General features: G+C 36.3%; 1 protein-coding gene across 6 annotated transcripts in view; it reads right to left on the bottom strand.

Annotated features, from left to right (window-relative positions):
- Positions 1–497: 497 nt before the first annotated feature.
- The window catches only part of LOC131072694 (uncharacterized), a 98,146-nt gene continuing 71,058 nt past the window's right edge, over positions 498–27,585 (bottom strand). For 4 of the 6 annotated variants that reach the window (XM_058008929.2, XM_058008927.2, XM_058008931.2 and 1 more), the window contains 4 exons: positions 1,669–1,756; positions 1,357–1,414; positions 1,096–1,174; positions 498–896 (listed from right to left, as the gene is read on the bottom strand). In XM_058008929.2, the coding sequence (XP_057864912.2) occupies positions 1,124–1,174; positions 1,357–1,414; positions 1,669–1,756 (197 nt within the window). In that variant the 3' untranslated portion in view covers positions 498–896; positions 1,096–1,123. The remainder of the gene's footprint in view (positions 897–1,095; positions 1,175–1,356; positions 1,415–1,668; positions 1,757–27,585) is intronic. The other 2 variants (XM_058008928.2, XM_058008930.2) reach the window with 1 other exon arrangement.

Here is a 27,585-nt window from a genome sequence, read left to right on the forward strand (position 1 = left end):
AAAATGCATCCAAATTGAAAAAGTGAATTAGATATTCACTGAGATTCAAAGTTTGTGTTGTTAATCATCATCACAATTTCATTAGATATCCCAAAGTTGTGAGTTTATATTTGTCATATGATTTTTAGTACTGTAAACTATAATATATAGCACACACAATCCACTTAAACTCTTCAAAACTTTGTTTTTGTTGGAGTTTGAGTGAGTGGCCTATAGAGAGAGCTTTGTGGCTTTGGCCTTACAGCTCCCCTTGAACACTATTAAAACAAAGATTCACGTATTAATGACAAGTTTGGGGTCCAATGTTCTTTTTCTTCGAGTTATGGGTATATAGATAGATATATAGAGTACATCTCTACCAAACTGTAAATAGCAGTACTGAACCCAATGGAAAAAAATTGCTGTACCAGCAAAACCGTACAGTGAATATGTACCTGTTCCCATAACCAAAGAAGCAACTTAGCTATTTAGGTTAATTGTGTGTTTATTGGTAGCATTAAATTAATTAACCTCGATGGCACTTCAAGAAAGTGTACTTTTTTACAATTATACATTGAACATGCTAGCAGAGTAAAAATGTCCTCTTATGTAATGTGACAAGGGACTTTTACCTTGACAGCTATGTCAAATACTCCGAATGAATCTTCTTCATTTAAATAAAACTTAATCCATGCACAAAATGATAAATCTAACACCTTGAACAGACCAAATCTATATCAGGATAATGCCAAATGTCTCTCATCACAATCATTGACTCCTAACTAAAAAAATTTAAGGGTGTGTGAGTTCCATTACAATAAAAAACCTTTAACATCACAATCAAGAATGCTACTCGAATGTCCTTTGCTGGAATTCACAAGCATGCCTGTAGGTTGCAACAAAGATACACTAAAAACCTGCAATCCAAAATGAAGTTGATGAAATCTAAGATGTATTTCTTTTTGAGAAAAGAACATGAAGATGAGGAATAATGATGCATATGGTTATATCTTGTTTCTTACATTAGATAATGCAATCAACTGCTGAATTTGAGCATGACTGGAACAGTTAAAACTAAATAGAACACAAAATGCAAAAATAAGGGATTGAATTTACCTACACAAAAAAAAATATGACCAAATAACTATTCCTTTGATGTGATTACCAGCAAACCCAAAGCCGCTATTAGTATGTACTGGCAACACAGAACAGTTGCCATGTCAAGTAAATAACAGCAGTAGAATTTTTAAGAACTGAAGAAGGGCTCATAAATTGTTTTCTTAATACCTAATATGATTTTGCTATTGAGGGTAAAAATGACTAGAGTGAATAGCAAGCTTCTTTAAAAATTATATCAATAAAATTCCATATACAAACCTTGATAATGGGCTTTTCAGTAATAATGATTGTCACCCAACCGACATATGGTAAGAACCTGCATGTAAGACATTTGTCTATAACCGTTACTGATTACTCACAACAATTATAATCGTAATATAAAATAACTAGGTTGGAAACAAGCAACAAACTAAACCATTGCCATGGGAAGATGAAAATACAAGGTCAACAAAAAGCATCATAGTTTCAAGGTCTTTTATTGTGCAATATAGCCTTGAAAGGAAGACAACTATTTTATCACTTTGTTATATTATAGAGAGAAAATTCAAGTATTAAAAAACAACAGCTTACCCAACAGCACGACCCATTATATGATGCTTCTGAAGCCAAAGCTGACCATTAGCATACATAACCCTATCATCTACTTTATTATTATCCCCTGCAAAACATTGAGCAATCAACACATGAACAGTCCATATGGTGCTTTATGGAACAGAAAAGGGAAATTAATTTTTTACCTTAGTTTCATAATTATCAACAAGTTGAAAATAACATTTGCTTATAAGAAATAGCCCAAATCAGAACAAAGCAACTAAACTTTGTGTTGTGACCTTTTCACACATTGCCCCATTGCAAATGGGGACCCCCACTTTTTTGCTTTTTAGGGTAGATGCTTTGCTTAGGTCATCTTAGTTTAGCAATAATTTCCTAGTGTTTGCCTTTGCTTATGAGAGGGTGTCATGTCAAAATGCAAAAGGGTGTTAAAATTACAAGGAAATGATCGTAAGTGTCAAGTTGCCGTAGCTTGTCGGTTTATTTTTCTAAGTTTCGAGTTTCAATTTGCCTTAAAATTCAAGTAACAAACGATGAGAATGTTGCAAATTGATGTAAATTTTGTGCAAAAGTGTTAAAAGTCCCTATAGGAGTCGTTTTTCCACTCCTAGGAGGTAAAACAAGACAAAAACACACAAAGTCCTGATGGACTTCTGTTTACCAGCCCCCAAATCTTGACAAAATGTTAAAAGTCCTGATGGAAATAGAATTTCCACTGCATAAAATGATGAAATTGGATAAGTTTGGACTTTTAGAGTGTGAAAATCAACAAAGTCCCGATGGAAAACGTTTTTCCACCAACCAATTAAGGCATAAAATCAAAAGTCCCAATGGGAAGTGTTTTTCCACTGGTTAAAGTATTAATTTAATGTCTTGATGGAGGTCATTTTTCCACTCCAGGATTGAGTTTGCAAATGATTTTGTGGAAAGTCCTGATGACTCAGGAATTTCCACTCAAGGAAGAAATTTCACAAGTCAAAAATACATTAGTCCTGATGACCCACGTTTTTCCACTAGGCCGATATTTTATAATATTTATCGCACATTCATTGTGAAGTGGAACAAAGTGGGATGAAAGTCAATAAGGCTGCAAGTTGATGAATGAGCAAAGGTAATACAAATCCATTAGTTCCAATGACCTTGGATTTTCCACTCAAGTCAAGCAAATTTTTTTATATGGACTGAAGCATCCCTATGGAGATCAAATCTCCACTTGAGGCTGATTTGCAAGGATTTGAACAAGTTTAAGTGTCCAGATGACTATTGATTTTCCAACAGGAAGTATTTGACAAGTTTTGTGAGGAATTTTCAAGAATAATCAGTCCTGATTTAAGGCAAATTTCCACTTGGGAAAAATCTGTGAAGGAAAGTGAATTAATGATAGAAATCAAGTGTCTTGATGGACATCAATTTTCCCCTTGCATGATCAAATGAAATTTGAAGGCAAAGTGTATTATGATTTTAATGGAAAATCAGTCCCCATGAAGAGCGATTTTCCAACATTCCATTTGGTGGACAAAATGAAAGGGAAATCAAGCTAAGTTTAAATGTCCCAATGCATATTGATTTTCCACCTTGCTAAAGGTAAAAAAAATAAATTATCCCACATTCGCTATGTGGTGAAAGTGAAAGGTGAAATGTTGAATAAGAACACAGACCAACAAGCAATATTATATCATTAAGTCACTGATTTGACTCCAAGGGAGCTGGAAGTAAACATTGGAATCGCCTAAGGAGGAAGGGGTACAATTTTTGCCCAAGGCATTAATTGCGCTACCATTGGAGGTATTTGCAGCATTATCAAAGGCGCTATTGTTGGCTGAGACAACCATTACCAGCCATGATCTCAGACTGAAAACACATCATTTCCAGCCAAGTGAATCCAATCCACATCAACTACATGAATTGTGCAATGAAGGGGATGATTTCCAGTTGATAGAACACGATTTTCAGAGATGTTCCAGACCTTTATACTCAAAAATCAACCTGAAACAGTGAATTGGGTTGCAATATCATTCATTTTCTGAGTTTGGAAGGGCATTTTCAGCCTTTCACATTGAAATCAAATCTATCTTATGTTTAAAAATCAGGTTTGCTAGGAGCAAAGTTTCCAGATTTTGATTAAATCACTTGTATTTCCTAGAATTATGTTTCACAACTTCGAAATTTCTGATTTTAGAAAGCTCATAAATTTGAAAATCAATTGAAATCAGAACTTAAGTTAACTAGAAAATTAATTGTTCAAATTACCTATCACAAGCTGGGACAAAGGTTGGGAGCAAAAGTTCCTATGAGGTTTGATTTTCCACTTAGGAATAACAATCAACTTACCCATCGGGAATGAGGACAAAGTATGGAACATTGAAGTGTCTTGATCGGGTTCGAATTTCCACTCCATCAAATGGTGATCAAATCAACACAAAATTTTCAAGGACAATGAGTCCCGATGAGGGTCAGATTTCCACTTGAGGGCGGAATTACAAAGGAAGAGCACCGGTCATGAGGAATGAGGAGTCCCTATGGAGATTGAATCTCCACTCCAAGGGTAAGGCATCAAAATGAAGTGAAATTTTCTAAGAGCAAGGATCCCTATGACCTTCAAATTTCCATCATGAGAAAGTGATCATGAAGACAATGATAAATTTCAAGGACTGAATTAGACCCTACAAGGATCGATTTCCCACCAAGGTTGAAACAAGGTTTACCCCATAGGTGTTTGATTCAATATTTGTTTGTTTTGTATGTCTGCTACAAGGAAGGGAAGCACGATGATGAAGGCTTGAGGTGAAAGAAGATGCAGCTTGTAGGGATACCAAGGGCTCAGCACTTCAAAACAAGAAATGATGAAGGATCAGCTCCAACAGGACAAGCAAGTGAAATGCAAGAATGAAGAAACTTAAACAATGCTACGAGGAGGAATCAGGGTTCAAATTCAAGAAAAGTTAAAGGTACGATTTGGAGAAAAGGCTCTACAAGTATATTGCAAGGACAACATCACAAATGCGAGTGAGAAAGATCAACATTTCAAGGATGGGAAGCGGATTTCAAAAAAAGAAAAGATGAGGACTAGCTCAAACATGAAGAAAACTTCACTATGATGGTGAACAAATGGGGGAAAGACTGTAGTATCCCTTGTCCAGAGTAGCTGGAAACTCCTTTGTCCCTCCCTAGGAACGCATATCCTCATATCCGTTTCTGTATCTGAAACAGATACGTATCCAACACAGCTCGGATACATGTCGAATACTTTACCCACACGTGCACAAAAAACTTTGGTTTCCAATCATGCTAGATACTATGTGATTTGATTGTTTTTAAATTTGACATAAATCTTCTTAAATTTAATTTTAAAAAACTTCATTCATGCAATTTTAAAAAAAAAATTGGTATAAACAAAATCTACACCAAATGAGAAAGACAAATGAAATATTTTTCTATTTCAGTGACCCATTTTTTGGGTTATCTTCCAATGCAACTCTACTATTTTGCATATTGTTAAATGTTAAATCAACCTATCATTATTTATGTAGCAATTATGTGACTATATTGCTTTTGAAGTAATGAAGATCTCCTTGAGTAACTTAGAAAATTGTGTTGAATATGTGTATGTGTTTTTTATGAATTACGTATCCAGCCGTATACATATTGGGGGTCTTAAAAAATGGCCGTATCCATATTTGTATCCGTATCCGTTTCTATGCAACTTTGCCCTTGTCTAATTTGACCTCAAGTTGCTAATTAAACCCTCAAGGAATGTTGTTGAACATTTTGCATACAATGTCTGAACTTGTTGTTATGAGTTTCTGTTTGTATTGTTTCGATCTTGTATGTTGCAAATGATGTTTTTGAATGCCTCTAACCATGAAAGATTGACTAACAATGTCATAGAAATGATATGCCGACTGATTTTGATTTTTTACATTCATATAAGTGACTACAAATAATAACTACAGCTGCTTGACAAATCATCAAACACTTGGCATGCAACCTCGTATCTCCTTCATTAGATGCAAACCAAGTATACTACTGATATACAACTTTTCTAAATGATGATTAGATATCACTATGAGTTCATGGCAATAATATTCTGAAAAGATACTCATACAGCAGTGGCGTTTTATCGAACATATTGCATGAAACACAGCAAGTCAGAAATAGCTATTAAACCTTCATAGTCATTTCATCAAACATTTACCTTGCTTCCTTTACACAACCTAAAAACACCCTCACCGACTGTTTGAAAACTATAAGAGAAATTCTGATTATACAATAAGGATGATTCGCTAAGGAAACAAGGAACCCTCCTTCCAAATCGTGCTAGCATTGTGAGAAGCGGAAACAGCAATGAAAAGTGAGAATGCTTGCACCTGGTACTGTTCTTTATACAGCATAACCCTAGACATTTCAACTGTGAATATAATTCTGGAAATTACGAACGAATGGACCAGACATAGGTGCCAAGAGAGAAGAGTTCCACTGTAGCATGCATTGTTCACGTTACTGTAGCGTCATTGTTCACAGGTACTGTAGCAGCACATCAAACCCTCGTAAAACCTTTGAATTTTTCACCAATATGCACAAATTGGACCTTTGAATGAAGTCCACAATTAAACAATGATTCAGCTGGTATTTCACAGCCTCAAGATTGCAAACCAATGAGAGTCTCCATTCCCAATGGTGGATTGAAGGTAGAAAAACCCTTGTCTTCTTCCCACAGATCATAGATGACAAATATCCATTGCTCAAGTGAATGAAAAACATTTTATTTGAATGCCTTAATATATAATCTCCTTAAGAAGTCGGCCCCCCTCCTTGAGCATTTAATAATCCATTAAAAATAATATTAAATATTTGCTCAATGACTATAAAATATTTTAATATTTGGGCGCCCACCAAGGTAATAATCAATTACACTTTAGATCACTTAAATAGAGGGTCATGGCCCCATTGATTATAAAAATGCATTTTATAACTTTATAATATAACCTTATTTTAATTTATTATCAGTAATATAACCCTAATGATAATAACTCCTTAAATGCTCATAAATTCGCCAACCCAACTAAATATGGAGATCAACACTGCAACCAAGGCCTGTCTAGGTGCCTTACTACATATAGCAATACTGACTCCATTGAAATGGTGACTTACTATAAACAGTAAGTATGAAGAACTGAGTCTAACGAAGGCCAACCCTGAACCGACACTGAGCTTTGAAGGAGAAAAAACACTGAACACTACCAAGGACCCTCTAATCATCTATGTTTGCCTACAAGGGTTAGGAATAGGCTAAACCATCCAAAAACAACAACAGAGCTAAAAGGGGGACATTACAAAGACAAATCCAAGACATGATCACAAGGAATTCCAAACATCAAGAAGAATGTTCACGGCAAATTGATTAAGTCTACAATGCAAGCCGAGGTGGCATCCCAGTCACCATTCATCCCATCAAAGGATTCCAAGTCAACATTCATTCAAGGATGGAACAAGTGACATGTGGCACTACATCAAATATTATTTGTCTTACCTATCCTCATCTCTCATTGGTCAATGTAATGGTAGTTGTAACAAACACTAATTAGGGTTTTATCTTTTGATTTTGGCCATTGATTGTGAATCAATCTGACCCGTTCATTGTAATGAGACCTCTATATAAGGCCCAGTTCTCTCATTTGTTAAGGCTAATGTTAGAAGAATAGAAGAATAGTTGCTAAGCAATTAGGAGTTAGTGTGGGATGGGGTAGGAGAAGAAGAAATTGTTGCTAAGAATTGTAAACGAATATACTCTTTTCATTGAAGATATGGTGAAATGTGTTGTTTCAACAAGTTGCATGGTTTCTAGTTCTCATTTGCTTTAATGTTGATTAGATGAATAAAAGATTTTGTGGATGGTGAAATTCACATATCCATACTACTAGCAGTTTGTTGATTGTAAACTTACCTTGCGTGGTCAACAGGAATCCTTATTCAAGATTAACTTCAATTGCTATTCACACATTGATATGCATTGCCTTGATGGTGTCTGTGTTGTTGGTGGTAATTTGAACATCATATATTTACCTTAGAAGATTGCACTAGCTTTGAGGAGTTGTTCATTGATGTCAAAGCAAAGTCTAGTAGAGTCTTACCAAGTCATTCACTACTTCTTACATTCCTAGGAGTAGATTAGTCTTCCTAAACCCTTACCCTTTTGTCCTTTTTTTTCAATCCAAGTTAGTTTAGGAGAGAAAGCATCACAAGGTTGCAATATTAGATGATCAAGTTCTAGCAATGTCCAAGTATCCAAACATTCATACATTCAATGTAAGTCCCCTTGTGATTCCAACATTATCACATCAAACAATTGAGCTTATCCACCAGTCAATACCTAACATTAGGAACCTTGGAGTCTTCCAATTGATCACGCAGTTCAACAAATGGGAAGATTTTGATCAAGAGAGGATAAGATACCTTGGTATTTTATTCTGTGTTTAGAATTGTCTAAAAAACACATTAACACTTTGTTGATTAAAAATTTTCTAATATATTTTATCTAGTGACTAAGAGTTGGGGATTAAAAATCTTATCAAGTGAAAGTACTAATCTGAAGAGCACACGGTTATACTAAGAGAGGGGGGGGGGGGGGGGGGGTGAATCAGTATAACAACGATATTTTACCAATTTAAACTTTTCCAACTTCAATCACAAGTATATAACTTATCTCATTAACATATTCATTGCACACCAACATTCATATGTGATCTAAATAATATGAACACAAGATATATACGTGGAAACCCATATGGGAGAAAACCACGGTAAATCAATGCTTTTATATATTTCTTCTTTTACAATATTTCGTAGGCACCAACTTACTAGAGGCACCAACCCCTAACTCTGTTTGTGAGCACCAAGCCACTGGAAGCACCAACTCCCCAAATTGATTTTGTGAGCACCTACCCATTGGAAGTACCAACTCCCACTTCTGATTTTGTGAGCACCTACCCACTGGAAGCATCAACTCCCACTTCTGAATTTGTGAGCACCAACCCACTGGAAGCACCAACTCCCACTTCAGAATTCTGTGAGCACCAGAATGCTTTTATATATTTCTTCTTTTACAATATTTCGTAGGCACCAACTTACTAGAGGCACCAACCCCTAACTCTGTTTGTGAGCACCAAGCCACTGGAAGCATCAACTCCCCAAATTGATTTTGTGAGCACCTACCCATTGGAAGTACCAACTCCCACTTCTGATTTTGTGAGCACCTACCCACTGGAAGCATCAACTCCCACTTCTGAATTTGTGAGCACCAACCCACTGGAAGCACCAACTCCCACTTCAAAATTCTGTGAGCACCAACCCATTGGAAGCACCAACTCCCACTTCAGAATTCGTGAGCACTAACCCAATTCTCATAAATCTGAAATTCCACCTTGACAATGTTGCTATAACAACGGATGATGGATATCCTTTTCTTTCTCCAACTCTCTTATTCAAACTGCCATTATGGTGACAATAAATTTGCCACAAAACTGATCACAATTCCCTGATAAAATCCTTTCCAATCCGTTCTCTAATCTGCACTTCTAATTCTGTTATAAACTCTACAAATCTACCTTTAAGTCTGCATAATCTTCTTCTATATCTGCTACAATTCCCTTCTCAACTCTGTTATAAATCTGATCATAAATATGGCAATTTCTTCATGTACATTTCTGCCTTGAGATCCATCCTAACTGTTCATATTTCTTCATATGTATATTTGATATAAACTTCTCATATACTGCACACTTACATCTCAAAGATCTTCCTTCCTTTTTTTATTCCATACTCTTTATTTTCTCATAATCTGCATCAAAATTCTCCTTCTGTTATAGATGGTTTCAGTATTGTTTTACCAGTTCCTCTTATACACAGCATACATTCATGGTAGTGGCTTTCATTTAAATTTCCTCAATTCTGATACATTGGTGTATTCCGTACAGATGATTTTCTTGTCTTTTAATTATAACTCATGTATCATTCACATTCGGAAAATTATTATTCTCTACTCCACACACAGTCTGAAAATTATTTCAGAATTATACACTATATATCCTCTATCTACTTTGATAAATCTGCTTCAAAGATTACTTTACAGTTTACTGTATAATGTTCTTCGATCAGTCTTCTTTCTTCACGTGGTCTTCTTATATTTTCTGTCCCTTGAACTCTCTTTCAAATCTGCACATTCATGTTCATATATCTGCTAGTATATATGATATGTCTTTAACACACAACACACCTACAAATCTGGAATGATTTTCTTTGATAAAATCTGCGGTGATCTCTCTTCTATGCCTTCATTTTCAGACCTATGTATATCTAATTGATATTTTCTTTTTCTACACACTTCTAAATGTATTTCACATATCTCCCAGATGCCTTCGAAAGGACATATCTTTTAATAAGAGATGTCTCTTGTAATAGTTACCACCCTACGTATTTTAACTGTTAAACCATGCCTCCTCATATCGTACCTTTCCATTTAGCAAATCAATTAAGTTAATTAACTTAGACGTCTCCTTGTCTAAGTGAAATGCTGACTTGTCAGTTGAATAAGACAAAAAATTTGTCTTATATGATTACCGGGCTTGCTTTTTGGTTTGCCGACTCATCAATATTGTTTTCTTTATTTGCTCTTTGTCTTCTTGTTATCTCTGACATACTGACTTTATAAACTCGTATTTTATCTAAACAGATGATTACTGAATAAGACAAAATATGCCACCTAGATGTTTACTGAATAAGACAAATTTTGTCTTTTATGCCACCTTTTTCTAAATCACAGCCTTGCTTCTAATATTGATATCGCTATTATTTATAAATTACCGTTTTCCTTATATGGTTGGCTGTCATGAGTATTTATATGCCAATTGTTGATATTAATTAGGAAAAGGGCGGATTCAAATTGCCTTAGGCAACTTTGGAATCCGCCCAAATAAGGTCTGGCCTCTCTTCCCTCTAACGTGGCCCTATCTCCCACGCTATAACAAATAAACACTCAGCACACTATCCAATAGGGCCAACCCTATTAACAAGGCAGATAAAAGGAAATAAGTAAAAGTTTATTTATTGAAAAGCCGACCTAGTTAAGGAGTTCGCTCCATATAAATAAAAGATCAAGATTCATTTGTTAATAAATCAATTCAATCTGCTTCTTCATGCGAAACCTACATGCCTAATGCGAACTCCAAGAAATCACAAGAGATCTGCACTTAAAGCAATCTGCATATTGAAGGTGGTGCGAAATACATGATAGCTACAGCAACATACATATATAGGAGGTGCGAAATCATGACAGCAACAACAACATACATCTGCCATTAGAAGGAGGTGCGAAATCCATCACAAGGAATCAGTGAACTTCTTAAAGGTTTGCAATTTAGGTTAAGACAACATCAGCATTCATCTCCCACATAATAGCAAGTAAATGTTGAAGGCAGCCACCGTGATCTACCATACCTCCAGTGACAGCAAAATCTGAACCTACAAAGCACATGAGATAAGTGTTGTATTGTTTGCATAACTATAATCCATAATCAGATCTAAGGATCTTTTCTGGCTGGGTTTTTCCTCCTAGGAGGTTTTCCCAGGGTAATTGTGTCTTGTCTCTATTTCTTTATTTTCTTTGCTGTGTTAAATCTGAAACTATAAATCTCTAAATCTAATGAATCTAATTAGTTAATAAATTCTGATTTTCTAAGTCTTAGCTAATCTGAAAGTGTTAAAATTAACATGGTATTAGAGCTATAGGCTAGATCAACTTTCAGATTCATAATTCAGTACTCCTTTATTTCCAGATTGTTGTCTCATTTTCAGGTTAGGTCAATGGGGCTGAAAGTTGAAGATAGGCTTGATGGGAATCTAAACTTTAATGCCTGGATAGTTCGAATCAAGTTGGCTCTAGAGGAAGAAGATCTTCTCCAATTCATAGAAGCAAAAGAGCTAACTGAACCTACGGATGCAGCCGAGCTAAAACAATTCAAAAGGAATGCTGTCAAGGCCAAGAAGATTCTCATTGATTTAGGCAAAGACCACCTAGTCACCTCTATTGCCTCATTTACCACTGCAAGGGAAATGTTCAACCATTTACAAGGTACATATGAAATTAACAATTTTAGTAGGGCAATTACTTTAAGACAACAACTACTTAATATCAAAATGGCAAAAGAAGATTCTATTATTTCCTACTTTATGAGAATTTCAGAACTAAAGAATCAGCTAGGTTTAATTGGCCATAACATGGAAGATAAAGACCTTGTCATGATTGCCCTAAATGGTCTACCTCACTCATGGGAGTCATTTATCCAAACCATAAGTGGTAGGACTGAGTTACCCACCCTTGATCGCCTTAAAAATGACTATATCCAAGAAGAGTCTCGCCTCATCACAAGAGGTCAAACCAAAAGTCCCCATATAGATGATCATCACATGCTTGCAGCACAATGCAAGAAAGGGGGAAATTGGAAGAAACCTTATCCTAAAAGAAATAGGGAATTCAGACCATTTAGTTCCCAGCACCCTTGGAAGAAACCAAGAGATACCTTGCGTGTCCGTTGCTTTATGAAGTATCAGAACAAAATGATGATTTTTTATTCATCTCCGCTCTGTCTAACAGTGTTCCTTCAGATAGCAATACTTGGTTGATTGACAGTGGTGCCTCCAGACACATCACAGGCTACTGTGATCACCTTTCAGACTTAGTAGAAAAGGATACTAGCCTTCATGTAGTAATTGGTGATGATGCTCGTTATTCGATAAGAGGTTCTGGCTCTACCTCTCTAAATTTAGTTTCTGGTATTTCCTTGCACCTCAGTGACATCTTGTTTGTTCCTGGAATTAAAAGAAACCTAATTTCCATTTCTGCTCTAGAAGATAAAGGTTATCAAATTGCATTTTCTGATGGAAAAGTTCTTGCATGGCCTAAGAAATCTAGTTTTAAATCTGCTCACATAATTGGTCATAGATATGATAATCTTTATAAACTCTCTACTGACCCTATTCAAGCACTCATTAATGAGGTTCCTGAATCCTGTGAGTTATGGCATAGAAGGCTTGGACACTTGCATTATCAAGCTCTTCCATCCCTTGAAAAGTTAGTCAAAGGTATGCCTAAACTCAGTCAAATCCATGATAACACTTGTAAAGGTTGTGCTATAGGTAAAAATGTTAAAAGTCCATTTCATAAAAGTGAAAATAGAGCTAAAGACAAACTAGAACTTGTTCACTCTGATTTATGTGGTCCTATGTCTATAGCTTCTCCTAGTGGATTTCTTTATTATGTAATCTTCATAGATGATTTCTCTAGAAAAACTTGGATCTACTTCTTGAAATCTAAAGAATCCGATGAAGTCCTAAGTAAATTCAAAGAGTTCAAAGCATTAACTGAAAACTCCTTTGCTAAAAAAGTTAAATGTTTAAGATCTGACAATGGAGGTGAGTACACCTCCAGTTGCTTTTATGATTTTTGTGTTGAGTCAGGAATTAAGAGGGAGTTTTGTGTTCCATACAATCCTCAACAAAATGGTGTTGCCGAAAGAAAGAATAGGACTATTGTGGAGGTTGCAAAGGCTATGATTCACGATCAAGACTTGCAGACCTCCCTATGGGCAGAGGCCTCCAGAACAGCTGTATATATCCAGAATAGATGCCCTCACCGTGTTCTAAAGAACATGACCCCTGAAGAAGCCTTCACAGGATCCAAACCAGACATCAGTCACCTTAGAATCTTTGGAAGTCTTGTTTATGTTCATGTGCCCAAAGAAAAGCGAACCAAACTGGAACCCTCCGGAAAGAAAGGCATTCTAGTCGGTTACAGTGAATCCTCCAAAGCATTCAGAATATACATCCCAGGTCAAAGGTATGTTGAGGTAAGTAGGGATGTTGCATTTGAAGAAGATATTGCTTTTAAGAAATCAAAAGGTTCTTGTGTTATTGATGAAACTAATGACAATCAAAATATAAATGTTGATTCTAACCCTGAGATTCAGAGGGAGCAAGTAGAACCTCCACCTCAAGATGATCATGATGATCCACCAGAGCCCATGAATCCCACTGATATTCCTACCGACATTGTCGTTACCAAAAAGAGGCCTCTTTGGGTAAGGAACACCATTCAAGAAGCTGAAAGATTTGCTGCTCCCAGTGGCACCTTTCGTCAAACTAAGAGACCTCAGGTATTCTCCAACTACGTTGATTTGATGTGCAATCTCATTGAAACTGAACCTTGCAATGTTGAAGAAGCCTTGATTCATCATGCTTGGAAACTTGCTATGGATGAAGAATATCAGTTAATCATCAAGAATGATGTGTGGGACATTGTGCCCAGACCCAAAGGTAAATCTGTTGTTTCCTCTAAATGGTTATTTAAAATTAAACATAATGCTGATGGTAGTATTGAAAAATATAAGGCTAGATTTGTAGCTCGTGGTTTTTTTCAAAAGGAAGGCATAGACTATGAAGAAACATTTGCTCCTGTTGCTAGATATACCTCTATTAGAACTATAATAGCTATTGCTGCTGCTAGGGGTTGGAAACTACATCAGATGGATGTTAAGACTGCCTTCCTCAATGGTGTCATTGAGGAAGAAGTCTATATTGAGCAACCTGAGGGTTATGAGATTCAGGATAGATTAACTCATGTGTGCAGGTTAAAGAAAGCTCTGTATGGTCTTAAACAAGCTCCTCGTGCTTGGTATGAAAGAATTGATAAATACTTGCTAAGTCTAAGCTTTTGTAAAAATGATGCTGACTCTAACATATACTTTAAGGTAGCCAATGATGAAATGCTAATTCTAGTTCTTTATGTGGATGACTTATTCCTTACTGGTAAAGATGAACTTATTATTAGATGCAAGAAAGAATTAGCTTCAGAATTGGAAATGAAAGACTTAGGTCTAATGCATTATTCTCTAGGTCTAGAAGTATGGCAAAGATCTAACGAAATTTTTCTAAGTCAAGGAAAGTATACTATTGACATTTTGAAAAGATTTAGAATGATGGATTGTAAACCCATGTCTACTCCTATGGAATCTAACTTAAAGAAGTTAAGTGTTTCTGCAGCTAACTCTGAATTTGCAGATCCATCCGAGTACCGGCAGTTGATTGGATCACTGATGTATCTAGTTAACACTAGACCAGACATATGTCTTGCTGTAAATGCTCTCAGCCAGTTCATGAGCATGCCCAAACATGTTCATCTTGTTGCAGCCAAGCATATCCTAAGATACTTGCGAGGCACAGTTGGTTTTGGGCTGAAGTATCCACTTAACACTCCAATAACCTTGGAAGGTTATTCAAATGCAGACTGGGCTGGAAGCGTCAAAGACAGGAAAAGCACCTCCGGTATCTGTTTTAGCTTGGGACCCGTAGTAATCTCTTGGGCTTGCAGGAAACAATCTTCAGTGGCATTGAGTACTGCTGAAGTTGAGTATATTGCAGCAAGTGTAGCTTCTAGAGAAGCAGTGTGGCTTTGCAAGCTTCTTGCAGGGCTGTTTGGTCAGGCTTGGGATCCTACAGTTATTCACTGTGATAACCAGAGTTGTATTAAGATGTCCATCAACCCAGTGTTTCATGACAGGTCAAAACATGTGGAAACTCACTATCACTTCATTCGGGACATGGTGCAAAGAGGTGCTATTCAGCTGAAGTATGTCAGCACTGATGAGCAGGTTGCAGATATTCTTACCAAGCCTCTATCCAAAGTGAAGTTTGCATACTTCAGGGACAAACTTGGTATTATGGAAAATGAAACCCTAATTGAAAGGGAATCTCAATCTCAGTAATACATTGTGTTGTATCAAACCACCCTCTGCGGGCAATGTAAGGTGGTATTGTAAACTTCTTAGGGAGAAGTGTAATTAGTAACCATCCTCTGTGGGCAATGTAAGATGGTATTGTAAATGTTAAACCACCCTCTGTGGGCAATGTAAGGTGGTATTGTAAACTTCTCAGGGAGAAGTGTAATTAGTAACCATCCTCTGCGGGCAATGTAAGATGGTATTGTAAAATGTTAAATCATCCTCTGCGAGCAATGTAAGATGGCATTGTAAAACTTCTCAGGGAGAAGTGTAATTGTTAAAACCATCCTTTGTGGGCAATGTAAGATGGTATTAGTATAATTGATTGACCATCCTCTACGGGCAATGTAAGATGGTCGAAAAGATCCTCTCCACCCTCTGCGGGCAATGTAAGGTGGATCCAGTCTAGGCTTGTGTGCAAGCTGGAAGATTGTATTATGTAATTCCATTCCTTGCTTGTGTATGCAAGATGGAAGATTATAGTTATGTTCTCCTCCCTAATTAAGAGGGAGTGTTGATATTAATTAGGGAAAGGGCGGATTCAAATTGCCTTAGGCAACTTTGGAATCCGCCCAAATAAGGTCTGGCCTCTCTTCCCTCTAACGTGGCCCTATCTCCCACGCTATAACAAATAAACACTCAACGCACTATCCAATAGGGCCAACCCTATTAACAAGGCAGATAAAAGGAAATAAGTAAAAAGTTTATTTATTGAATAGCCAACCTAGTTAAGGAGTTCGCTCCATATAAATAAAAGATCAAGATTCATTTGTTAATAAATCAATTCAATCTGCTTCTTCATGCGAAACCTACATGCCTAATGCGAACTCCAAGAAATCACAAGAGATCTGCACGTAAAGCAATCTGCATATTGAAGGTGGTGTGAAATACATGATAGCTACAACAACATACATATATAGGAGGTGCGAAATCATGACAGCAACAGCAACATACATCTGCCATTAGGAGGTGCGAAATCCATCACAAGGAATCAGTGAACTTCTTAAAGGTCTGCAATTTAGGTTAAGACAACATCAGCATTCATCTCCCACATAATAGCAAGTAAATGTTGAAAGCAGCCACCGTGATCTACCATACCTCCAGTGACAGCAAAATCTGAACCTACAAAGCACATGAGATAAGTGTTGTATTGTTTGCATAACTATAATCCATAATCAGATCTGAGGATCTTTTTTGGCTGGGTTTTTCCTCCTAGGAGGTTTTCCCAGGGTTTTTGTGTCTTGTCTCTATTTCTTTATTTTCTTTGCTTTGTTAAATCTGAAACTATAAATCTCTAAATCTAATGAATCTAATTAGTAAATAAATTCTGATTTTCTGAGTCTTAGCTAATCTGAAAGTGTTAAAATTAACACCAATATCGTTGTCTACTGCTGTTGTAACTTTCATGGACTTTCATGCTCAGAAAATATATAATAGCTGAATGCATAGAGCCCGATGAAATGTTCTGCCCAGCAGAAGGCATTCCAACTGCGACCAAAATGAAGTCTTCACACTACAGATTGTGGTCTCCTTATTAAATCGATGCATATATATTTTATTTGCTTGTTTGCGACGATCCACTTATTCATAGCTTTTAATTACGTATTCTCCATGACATGCCATTTTATTCACTGAACTATTATCTTTTCAATCTCTGTAAAATGAGGATAAGAAAGTTACTGCTGTGTACAATTATTGACTTAATAGAGTTCTTTCAATCAATACTCTTACAAGTATTGGTATTTGTAAACGAGACATAGCTGTTCTTCCATAAGCCTTTTTTTGTATTAACATTTTCATGACAAATAGTAGTCGGTCTGTTTAAGTATGTTATTCTAAGACAAATTTAAACAGATTGCTGCATGTGGTAATTTGCTGCTTTCATGTGCAATGTTTATAATCTAAACAAATTGCTCCACTTGAACTGTCATCCTTTACCGATAAAGTCACTGCATGTTCTATATACTTAATTAGTATTGACTTGATGAGTCACCGTTACAGATTTGATATAACTTCTTACCTTCTTGACATCAATGACAATATTTCTATCAATCTCCCCCTTTGTCATTGATGGCAACCTATTCTTTCTCATCTCTTCTAGCTCTCCCTCATTTCATCTTTCTCTCCCCCTTTGACATCAATGACAAAGAGATAATCATCAGGCTTCTCTTCATGAATGTATCACTAGAAACATCTGTCCGCAAACTCCCATCAAATATATACACTTCTCCCCCTTTTGAAGATTCTCTAATGCTCCCCTGTCAAGGATGTTTTCATTCTCCCCCTTGCTCTAACATTCCTCTTCCTTGTATCCTGATTTGTATGGGTGACATACATTCTCTATGAATGTTCAAAAGAGTTTGCATCATCTTCTTTTTTTGTCCTTGTCTGCTAGATGAAGATTATCTTTTCATTTATTTGAGAGAGTCTTCTATCTTCAGAATTTCTGATTTCCACAGCTAGAAGGTTGCCCTTCTTCTCTTTGATGATGATTCCTTACTCTTCAAAAGTATTCAATTTATTGCATGGATGCAGTCTTTCCATCATCTAGGGTCTTGAATCTACATGTACAAATTGTTTACTTCCCTTGTTGCTGACGTAATGCACAAGTAGATTCTTCTCTTTATGTTTTAGGTTCTATTCATGGTTCTTGACATCAATGCAATCATTTCCTTTTGCTGTAATTCTCGTCCTTGATATTTATGATGAATAACTGCTTATCACATATCCATGTCTTCTAAGGTATCATTGTATTAATCATAACTCCTTTAATGTGAAGTTGGAACATAAGCACAATTACCCAACTTTGCATTATCAATCTTTTGCTTTTTTTGTATTAACAATTTCATGACAAATAGTGGTCGGTCTGTTTAAGTATGTTATTTTGAGACAAATTTAAACAGATTGCTGCATGTGGTAATTTGCTGCTTTCATGTGCAATGTTTATAATCTAAACAAATTGCTCCACTTGAACTGTCATCCTTTACTAATAAAATCACTGCATGTTCTATATACTTAAGCAGTATTGACTTGATGAATCACCGTTACAGATTTGATACAACTTCTTACCTTCTTGACATCAATGACAATATTTCTATCATAATCAACTTCCAATTGATAAATTTTCAGGGTGGTGAATATTTCTCGTTCTAATCCTAGTTTAAATGATTTTGTCAGAAATGCTAGGAAATATGTGAAAGGCACCTTTGAGAAACAAAAGCACAGAGAAATGTTGATCGCATCCCAGGTATCGATCTGCTCTATGTGTTTTACCATCTGTCTAAACCTATCTTCACTTTGCTCACAATATGCTGAAGGATGTCGATCTGCTTGAGCAAGTATGGTATCCGAACTTTTGTGTATGTCCAAATTTTGTCCAAGGGGGAGATACATTATCTTCATATATATACTCAACCCGATGTCTTTCCAAGAGAGGTCATGGCTTTTAAATATAAGACAAGTCATCTTCTTACAATCATCACAATCGGTTATACATGAATCGATTCATAATAATATAATTTATTTGCCCAATGATTATTTAACAACCCTGATAAAGCACATCCAATAATCCATAGTAAATAATGATAACCCGATAATGCTATATGTGATGCATTAATGGATATTGTAAATCTTATCACCAAATATGTAAGGCCGATAGGCCATTCATATATTTGGTCTCAAATAGTCGGCTTGTAGGATTACTACCGACGCTATATTATCAACACTCCCTCTTAGCTAGGGAGGAATCCTTCTAGATGTCGACAAGACACAACAATTCATCGTGATGTCAAGCACAATGGCTACACCCATATGTGCAAGGGAAAGATATCAACTTTTTGTTGTTGTGGTTTGATGTGTAGTATAATAATTACCAATAATTATGTTTTCGAGGGCGAGGTATTGCTTACCATGAAGAAAACACACACACTTATACTGAGAGTGGGGGTAAATTGGTATAAGAACATTTTTCTCAATCTGTAACTTTAGCAATCGACAAAATACTGCTTTTATAGAGAACTTCTTACAACTTTGTAGGCACCAACCCACATGAAACACCAATCCCCTTAGTTTGTAGGCACCAAACCCCACAACTAAGCACCAACTTAGTGAGAGACACCAATCTCTCCTTTGGGAAGCACCAACTTTCAAATCTAAACTAGGTTCCACCTTTTATGTTGCTTCTTCAACGGATGATGGACATAATGATCTCCTTTATTTATTCACCTCCCAATTCTGCTTGTAGGGGTGAAATAATTCACCTTTAAAGTATGTCATAGGTCTGCAATTATTCACCTTCAATGTCTGCTCATAGGTCTGTAATAATTCACCTTCAAATTCTGCCTTTAGATCTGCAATAATTCTCCTTCAAAGTCTTCTCAAGTTCACCTTATATCTCTGCTACAATATGCCTCTTAATTTGCTCAAAAATCTGCTTGTGTATACTTCAAAAGGACTGTTGAAAATGCTTCTTAAATCTGTCCCAATGTCTTCCACAAGTCTGTTCCAATACTTAACAAATCTGCTCATTCAAGCTCTATAAATCTGCTTATATAAGACTCATAGGTCTGCTCAAAGGAACCTCATAATCTGCACACAACTCGTAAATTTGCTCTTGAAATTCTGATTGGAAATCTTTTAATTGCTGCCCTTCATAGTAATATCGCTGCTTTTCATGATATCATCTCTGCTCTTGATTGAATTATATGACTCCTTTTTCTATTTTCTTTCTCAATATCTCTTTCAAATCTCCTATATCTCTGCAGTTGTTCTGCTCTTATTCATATAATTTTTCATTTTTGGACACTTTTAAACTCAAATTACACCTTTTTATTCATATCAGTTCGGCCTTATAATGAATAAACTATATTTTTTTAATCTTAATTTAATCTTTAATAAGAGGTCGGCCAGCAAGGATTTATCCAATTTCAGTCTTTCTTGCAATATGAGGTCGGCCATAAATAGATTTAACTGCTGCTTTTCATGATGATCTCTTCTCTTCAGAATATTCATTGCTCCATATATATGTATTGTCTCACAAATTCGATGCAATCTTTTTACATACTTATCTTCAAATCTGTATGTACTTCTATTTACAAATCTGCATTTGAGTTCCTTCACAGGTCTTCTGTAGATCTCTTTAATTCTGCTATAAATCTGTCTACACGCTTGCAAATCTGGTACAAGCTTCCTTTAGGTCTGCTTATGTATCTCTGCTTTTGATATGCTATCAAATCAGATATAAAGCTGCAAAATAAATCTTCAAAAATCTGATCATAAGGTCTTCACAAAATCTGTTCAATCTTCCTCAAAAGGTCTATTTTAAGTCTGCTATAAATCCTTTATCCCATCCAATGTATAGTGTTTTCAATATGATCAACGTACCATCTTATCAATGTACTCATTAAATCACTGACATTTATTTCCCTTTGACGTCAATGGAAACATTATTTCCAACGATCTTGACTAAGCACTTTGACATCAATGACAACCTTCAATAATCTGGCTCTCGCATCTTGACATCTTGATAATGTTCACATCAATGACATACAATTCCAACATCTCAGACAGCAGAAAATTTCCTATATCTTATATATAAAGATTTATAAAAGATCACATTTAAAATTATATCTTTTCAGTTGTAGAATTGAACAATTTCATTAAAATTTCAAACGAGCTGAAATTCATATAACAATAACATCTATGACATTGAACAATGAGCAATAGACATTTAGCATTGACCATTGAAAATTAAAATCCAAAATTGACTGAAGCACTGAAAGATGAATATGCAGTTGTACATATGAATACCTGATTTTGTCATATTATCAAATGATCATGCAAATGAATGTTCGAAACTACCTTACCATTATCCTCCATTTTATTTTAAATTTATAATTATATTAAGAGATCCCTGGTACAACCGTAAGAGATGGGGCCATCCCTTGATGCCTCAGGGAAGTTTCGATGTCCTCAAGCACCCCTTGAATAGTAAACATCACAAGGATAATAAAAAAATACCAAAAACATCGATGGGTGTAACAAAATATCACAATGTGGGGTATGTTCTACATTCCTCCATCTCTGAAACATTCAATACATTCAAGACAGCCTCAGAGGACAGATAACAAGTCCCCATGGAACACTAAAGTTTAACCCCGAGGAATATCTTAATCTGATTGCTTTAAGTGTGTAAGTGCTGTAGAGAGTGAACACAGATGGTTCACATTACTTTATCTCAGTGGGCAAAGAGTAGAGAGACCAGCAAGAGCTATTCTGCAAGTGATTGTTACACTCATAGAAGCAATAATCTTAAAAAATCATGATTATATGCGATTAGTCATAGATCGGAAAGGTGGACACTTTTTTCCCTAGATTAATTGCAACTCGCAAAAAAAATCGTTGACCAAATTGTCAACAATTTTTTGAGTTAAAATGCATAATAGTTCATTAAAAATGCCAAAAAGTTGGGAAAAATGCCAAAAAACTGCTGCAAAAAACCTGTGAAAAAAAAACCCATGAAAACCTAAAAATACCCGTGAAATCACAGTATAGGAGCCGATAGCACAACAATTATGAGAAAAACACATGAAAGGAAAACCCTACTTTCTTGAGATGCAACCAAGCCATATAAATTCGTATCAAATAGTCCAGTCGCGATATAAGATGGGTTTAAAACTTTAAATTTTGAATAGTATAGTTTATAAATATGGCTTTATTTATATTAAAAATTTAACATTTACGCTAGTTCAATTTGACATTATTATATTTTATAATTTTTTTATAACTTTTTTTTATATATTAAATATAGAGAGAAAACAGATACAATATCACAGATAGTATCACAGTATCAGGTAAACCATGTCAAGAGACAATATAAAACTACGTACTGCTCCCCATCAAACTGTAACCATACACAGTGCCCCAAGGACAAAATGGACCTATACATCGACTCATAAACACCGAGGACCATATACATATAAGTTCATACATTGCTTATACATCCCAAAAGAGTTTTGTGCCTATACATCCCAATGGTATCAAAACAAGAGACATGAACATCCACATACTCAGAGCAAGACTCAAAGACAGTGACAAAAGTTTAGTTATCCACCCAAGCTGTCCACCCCAAGGGGCCTTCCATTGATGCTTCTGTTCCGATTCACTGCCCCCATTGCAGCTAACTGTTGAGACTGATATTCCCTTTCCACCCGCTGGCCTTCATTGATCACACTCATAAAGGCAACCTTAGACTTGGACCATGTGTACCCATGTGAAAGCTCTGAGAGGTAAATTCTAATTGTACCATCTTCAATGAATCTCTTGAACTTTTTCTTTGAAAGTCTCATAGCAATTGTGACCTACATTTCAACATTGTAAAGAATGAGTCTTCTTAAAGACTCAGTAAGCAGTCTACCCTTACCCTGAAATTTCTCTTCATTGCTAAGTGACCAAATAGCCCAAAGGATTTCACATGATAAAACTGCCCAAAAAAGATTACTGTCCTTTTTATTGCCATTAATGTAACCAAAAATAACATCATAGTAAGACAATTTATCAGAAAAATTGGTTCCAAATAGATTCCAAATTTCTTTAGCCACAACACAGTCAAAGAAAATATGCATGATAGATTCAGAAACTCTACAGATACTCTAGACATCATTAGTCTGTTGTTTATTTTTGATAGGCAGTCCATGCAGATTAAATAACCACTTAAATCCTTTCTTTTTGGGCATGATAACACCGCCCTAAAGAATGGTAAAGACTTTTTGTCAGACATCATTGCTGCAATTCAAGTTCCAAATAGAGTTAACATGAGCAATCACATCAATATTACAGCAAAGAGCATTGTAAACAATTTTTAGCCTTGGTGTTCATCTGTAGGGTACTGTTGACGTGGCTAAAATCGCGGAACTACGACTCCATCCGGCCAACGCAAAATAGAATGTACTCGTTGAGTATCCTATCCTCTCTTGAGATAAGGAAATCCCTAATGCTGTTTTAAATTGATCAATGGGGGATGACCTCAAGGTTTCGGTTGTCAGGTCTTGACTACAGGATTACTCAGTGTTTGATGTGATTTGCTGGGAGCACAAGGGGACTTACGTTTTGCAACAAGCTGGTCTGCTGTGATTTTCGGACTGCGAAATAAAATCAAAAGGGAAGGGTTCAGGAAGCCTAAAGACAAGGATGATAACAGTTGATGTAGTGGGTAGACAGATTTCAAGGGATGAAGAATTTTCAGACCGGAGACACTTGTTTTAGGTACCCAATTCTGGCGCAACCTAAGACGAACACTTGCAGTTGAACTAAGCACAATTTGAGTTCAAACTAACCATGCACGGTGACCTACAATCAGCAAACCCCTAATGGTATGAACCAGAAATGCATCAAATAACCCTCTACACTTCACCATTAAAATCCCTGCACTCTAAAATTAACCAGCTAAAAGAAACCATGCAAATAGACTAAAACAAAGACAACAAACACCATATTTCAATGTTCATATATTTGCTTCAGCTGCCTATTACAACAATTTCTGCAGCATCTCTATGCTATTCCTAAAATCTAACCTATTCTAACTACTAAATTCTAACCACAAAATTCTAACAACACAATTCTAACCCTTTACAAAAGAAAGGCCTCTGCCTTTTATAGAATTTACAATTTTGAATCGATGGCCAGGATGGACTGCATCCAAGGGCTGCAACCTGCCTTCTAGAAGCTGGTAGCCTTAACACATGCCCATTAAACTCTCAGTCATCCACCCAACCACTATCTCAACTGACTACCACTATTTGGCTTTAATTTAGGTCTATCTGGTGGTCGAACATAACTGTCCACAACTGACCTGTTTCCCCTCTATTTCAAAATATCTTAAGTGGGGCCCACAGGTAGTTTTACATTAAAACAATTTCAGTTCTTAAAACTGAGTTCCTGGAATTAAATCCAGCTGTATATTTTTCTTGAGAATGCATGATTGCTGCATTCGGAGTATTCTTGGGTCTTTGTTCTCAGTGATGGACTTCAATTTTGTGGTCAGGTGGTGTAGCGACACGCTTCCCAATGCTTGGTTCTGATCTCATGCTCCTGCAACGTGTTCCTGCATCTTCTTCTTCAGCTTTCAGCACCTGGCTCCTTGACATTTCAAGCCTTCTCTTGGTTCTTTGGGACGATGCCTTCGACCTGCGAACAATCAATCTCACTTTAATAAATCAATTTGAAAAATTAATTTAACAAACTTCGTCCTGTGGGGTTCGGGCTTTGAGAAGCTCTTTGTGAGATGTATCTTTTGAATCTCACTTCTTACATGAAGTTCGATCTGTCTTCTTGATTCGCTCCCCTACTTAGACAAAATTCGGGCTTGAGAGGCGAACTGCGAAAGATTTACTTTTTTAATGCTTTATGTCTCTTTAGCCAAATTTGGGTATTTACACCAAACTGCGCGAGATTTTATTTTATGAGTTTTACCTTTACTTTAGCAATTTCGGCTAGCTCGTCCAAGATGTGCGATTTTTAACTTTGTTTTAAAAAATGCCTAACTTGATTGAAATTCGACATTTTAATTAAAAGGTTGAATTGCAGTGTCTTTTAAATGCGTCCTTTTGATGAATTTCGACCATATTAGGCGAAATGTGAGATTTCTTTTCAAGTTACTTGCCTTTGTAATCCAAATTTCGGGAATTTTAGCCTAAATGGGAGATTTTTAACTAGACACTTTAATCGCCCTCCTTTGCAATTTCGGACTTAAAAGGGACTTTGTAAGGTTTTCAAAATTTCGGGTCTGAGGAAGATTTTGAGAGTTTTAAGTCCTTTTCACATTTTCCACGAATTAGATAAGTTTGTGAGCTTTGGGAATTTTCGGCTCAAAAAGGGAAATTCACGATGTTTACCCTATACGACATTTTCGGGCCTATGAGGAATTTTGAGTGGTTTAGACTCATTTTTGGGCATTATGGGTAAAATTCGCGATTTTGACTCATTCTTGAGTTTTCGGGTCTATAATGGTTTTTGCGCGATTTCTACACTTTATAATTTTCGGCTCAAAGAGCCATTTCTGGCGCGATCTAAACCCCACTAGCTAGCTTCGGGAGATTGGTTTACTTTTGCGAGTTTGGCATTTTCAGCCTAAATGTTGATTTCGTGAGTTATGCCATTTTCGGGCCTAAGATGGCGATTTGGTAGACTTCAAGTTTTCGGCTTAATGGAGGATTTGCGCGATTTTCCTATTGTTCAATTTCGGCCTACAAACCAATTTTGCAAGCTTACCTTTTTACTTTTCGACCGAAAATGATATTTTGTGAGTTTAACGTTTTTCGCGCGACTCTGATCTTTTGGGCGAATTTCGGCCAAATGAACCCTTTTTCTAACCTTTAAGCCTTTTCGGCTTGTGAAGCTATTTTGCGATTGTTTCCTTTCATCAGTATTTCGGCCAAAATGGTGATTTTGTGAAACTCGAAAAACCTTGTGTCTTCGGGCAAAATAAATGATATTGCGCGATTTTCGGCCTACTTAGTCAAAACGTGAGAATTGGACGTCTTTTGACTTTTTGCGAGATTTCGTCCATGCTCGGCCTGAGAAGGCGATTTGGCAGACTTCAAGTTTTTGGCTTAATGGATCGAAATGTGCGATTTTGCTCCTACTTCAGTTTCGGCTAGAAAGAGGATTTTGAGAGGTTGAAGTGGTTTCAGTGTTTGAGGATACATCGCGAGATTTGGAAAACCTAACGATTTTCGGCTTGGATCATTATTTGAGCGGACTTCAAACTTAGAACGGGGGTCCCCTAAAGCAGGGGTGTGTGTGCGATACGCACAACAGGTACCATCCACCCATGAGAATGATTAAATATTGTCCTCCATGACCGAACACTGCTTGGGCAAGTTCAAGTTGCTACAAGCTTCTCGCAGCATAGAATAAGTTCTCCAGTTGGAGGGATAGTTGATATTTTTGGCTGAGAGCATTCCAAAAGATTAGTTGTTTGTTAAGCATGATATCATTAAGACAACAAATACCCTTAGAATTATTAAAGTTATTTGGTGGTATCTATTCCACAAGGGTAGGCCTCTTGCCCTAATTCATCACCTCATAAAGAGTTATCATTATTGAGGATTCTATTATGGGAAACAAGGCTTCTAATACATTCCCAAGCCTTCCACATCACTTTGAATACATTAGAACTGGCTGGGGATACTGGGAAATTACTAGCAATGAGATCACTGAAGGGGAGCAACTTCCATGTCTTGGCCTATTTAGTGACAACAAGTTTCCTAATGAGAACCTTCCATGGTTCATTACCCCCCAAGGCAGTTAAATTGAGATGTGACACGGGAGTTGACAACCAAGTTAACAAAAGTCAATTGCTTTCATTGTCAATGTGTATATATAATGTATAAAAATTGCAACAAAATGTCCAAAGGCAGCAAGTTTAAAGTTTAAACAACAAAATGACAATAACTTAGAAAATGTGCTGCTGCCCGTAATAAGCATCTGCTAACATTGCATAAAATTTGGAGTCTAAATCATTGCCACTATGGGGGACTGCCTCATCGAATGGAACCCCAACCAACCCCTCATGTGTCTCCTACTCAACGACTTGCATGGAATCTTCAAAATCAACATCCCAACATGTGGTTTAAGTCTCATGATACCCAAAACTATGTAAATCTTTAAGTTGCAAGGCAATATGAAAAAACACAAACTTCTCCAATTCTTTGATTGGTAAACCTATTCCTCTTAATTAACTATAAGAAGTGTGGTCCCCTTGCAAGGTTTGGCGGCATTTAGAGATATCGGGAGAGAACGTCTCACAAGGTCTACGGACAATGCCCCTAGAACACAAACCTTCAAGATATATGCCATTTTTCATAATTTTATCACATCTAGTTTTAAATTAATAATGCAGTTTTAATGTGCAGTTTAAGTGTGATGCAAAGTGCTACTTGTGTGCCCCCATCCCTTTTATTGTTTTTTTAAAAATTGCCTTTCATGCTAACTAATCTATAGGAAATAAACAACCAAACATCCCTAAGATGGCACATACGTCTCCAAGCCATTCCCTAGCATTTCCTATCCAAAAAATGTCATCCCTGAAATGTTTTTGATTTTTTTA

The sequence above is a fragment of the Cryptomeria japonica genome, chromosome 5 (genome assembly GCF_030272615.1).
Source record: "Cryptomeria japonica chromosome 5, Sugi_1.0, whole genome shotgun sequence".
Classification (NCBI taxonomy): Eukaryota; Viridiplantae; Streptophyta; class Pinopsida; order Cupressales; family Cupressaceae; genus Cryptomeria; species Cryptomeria japonica.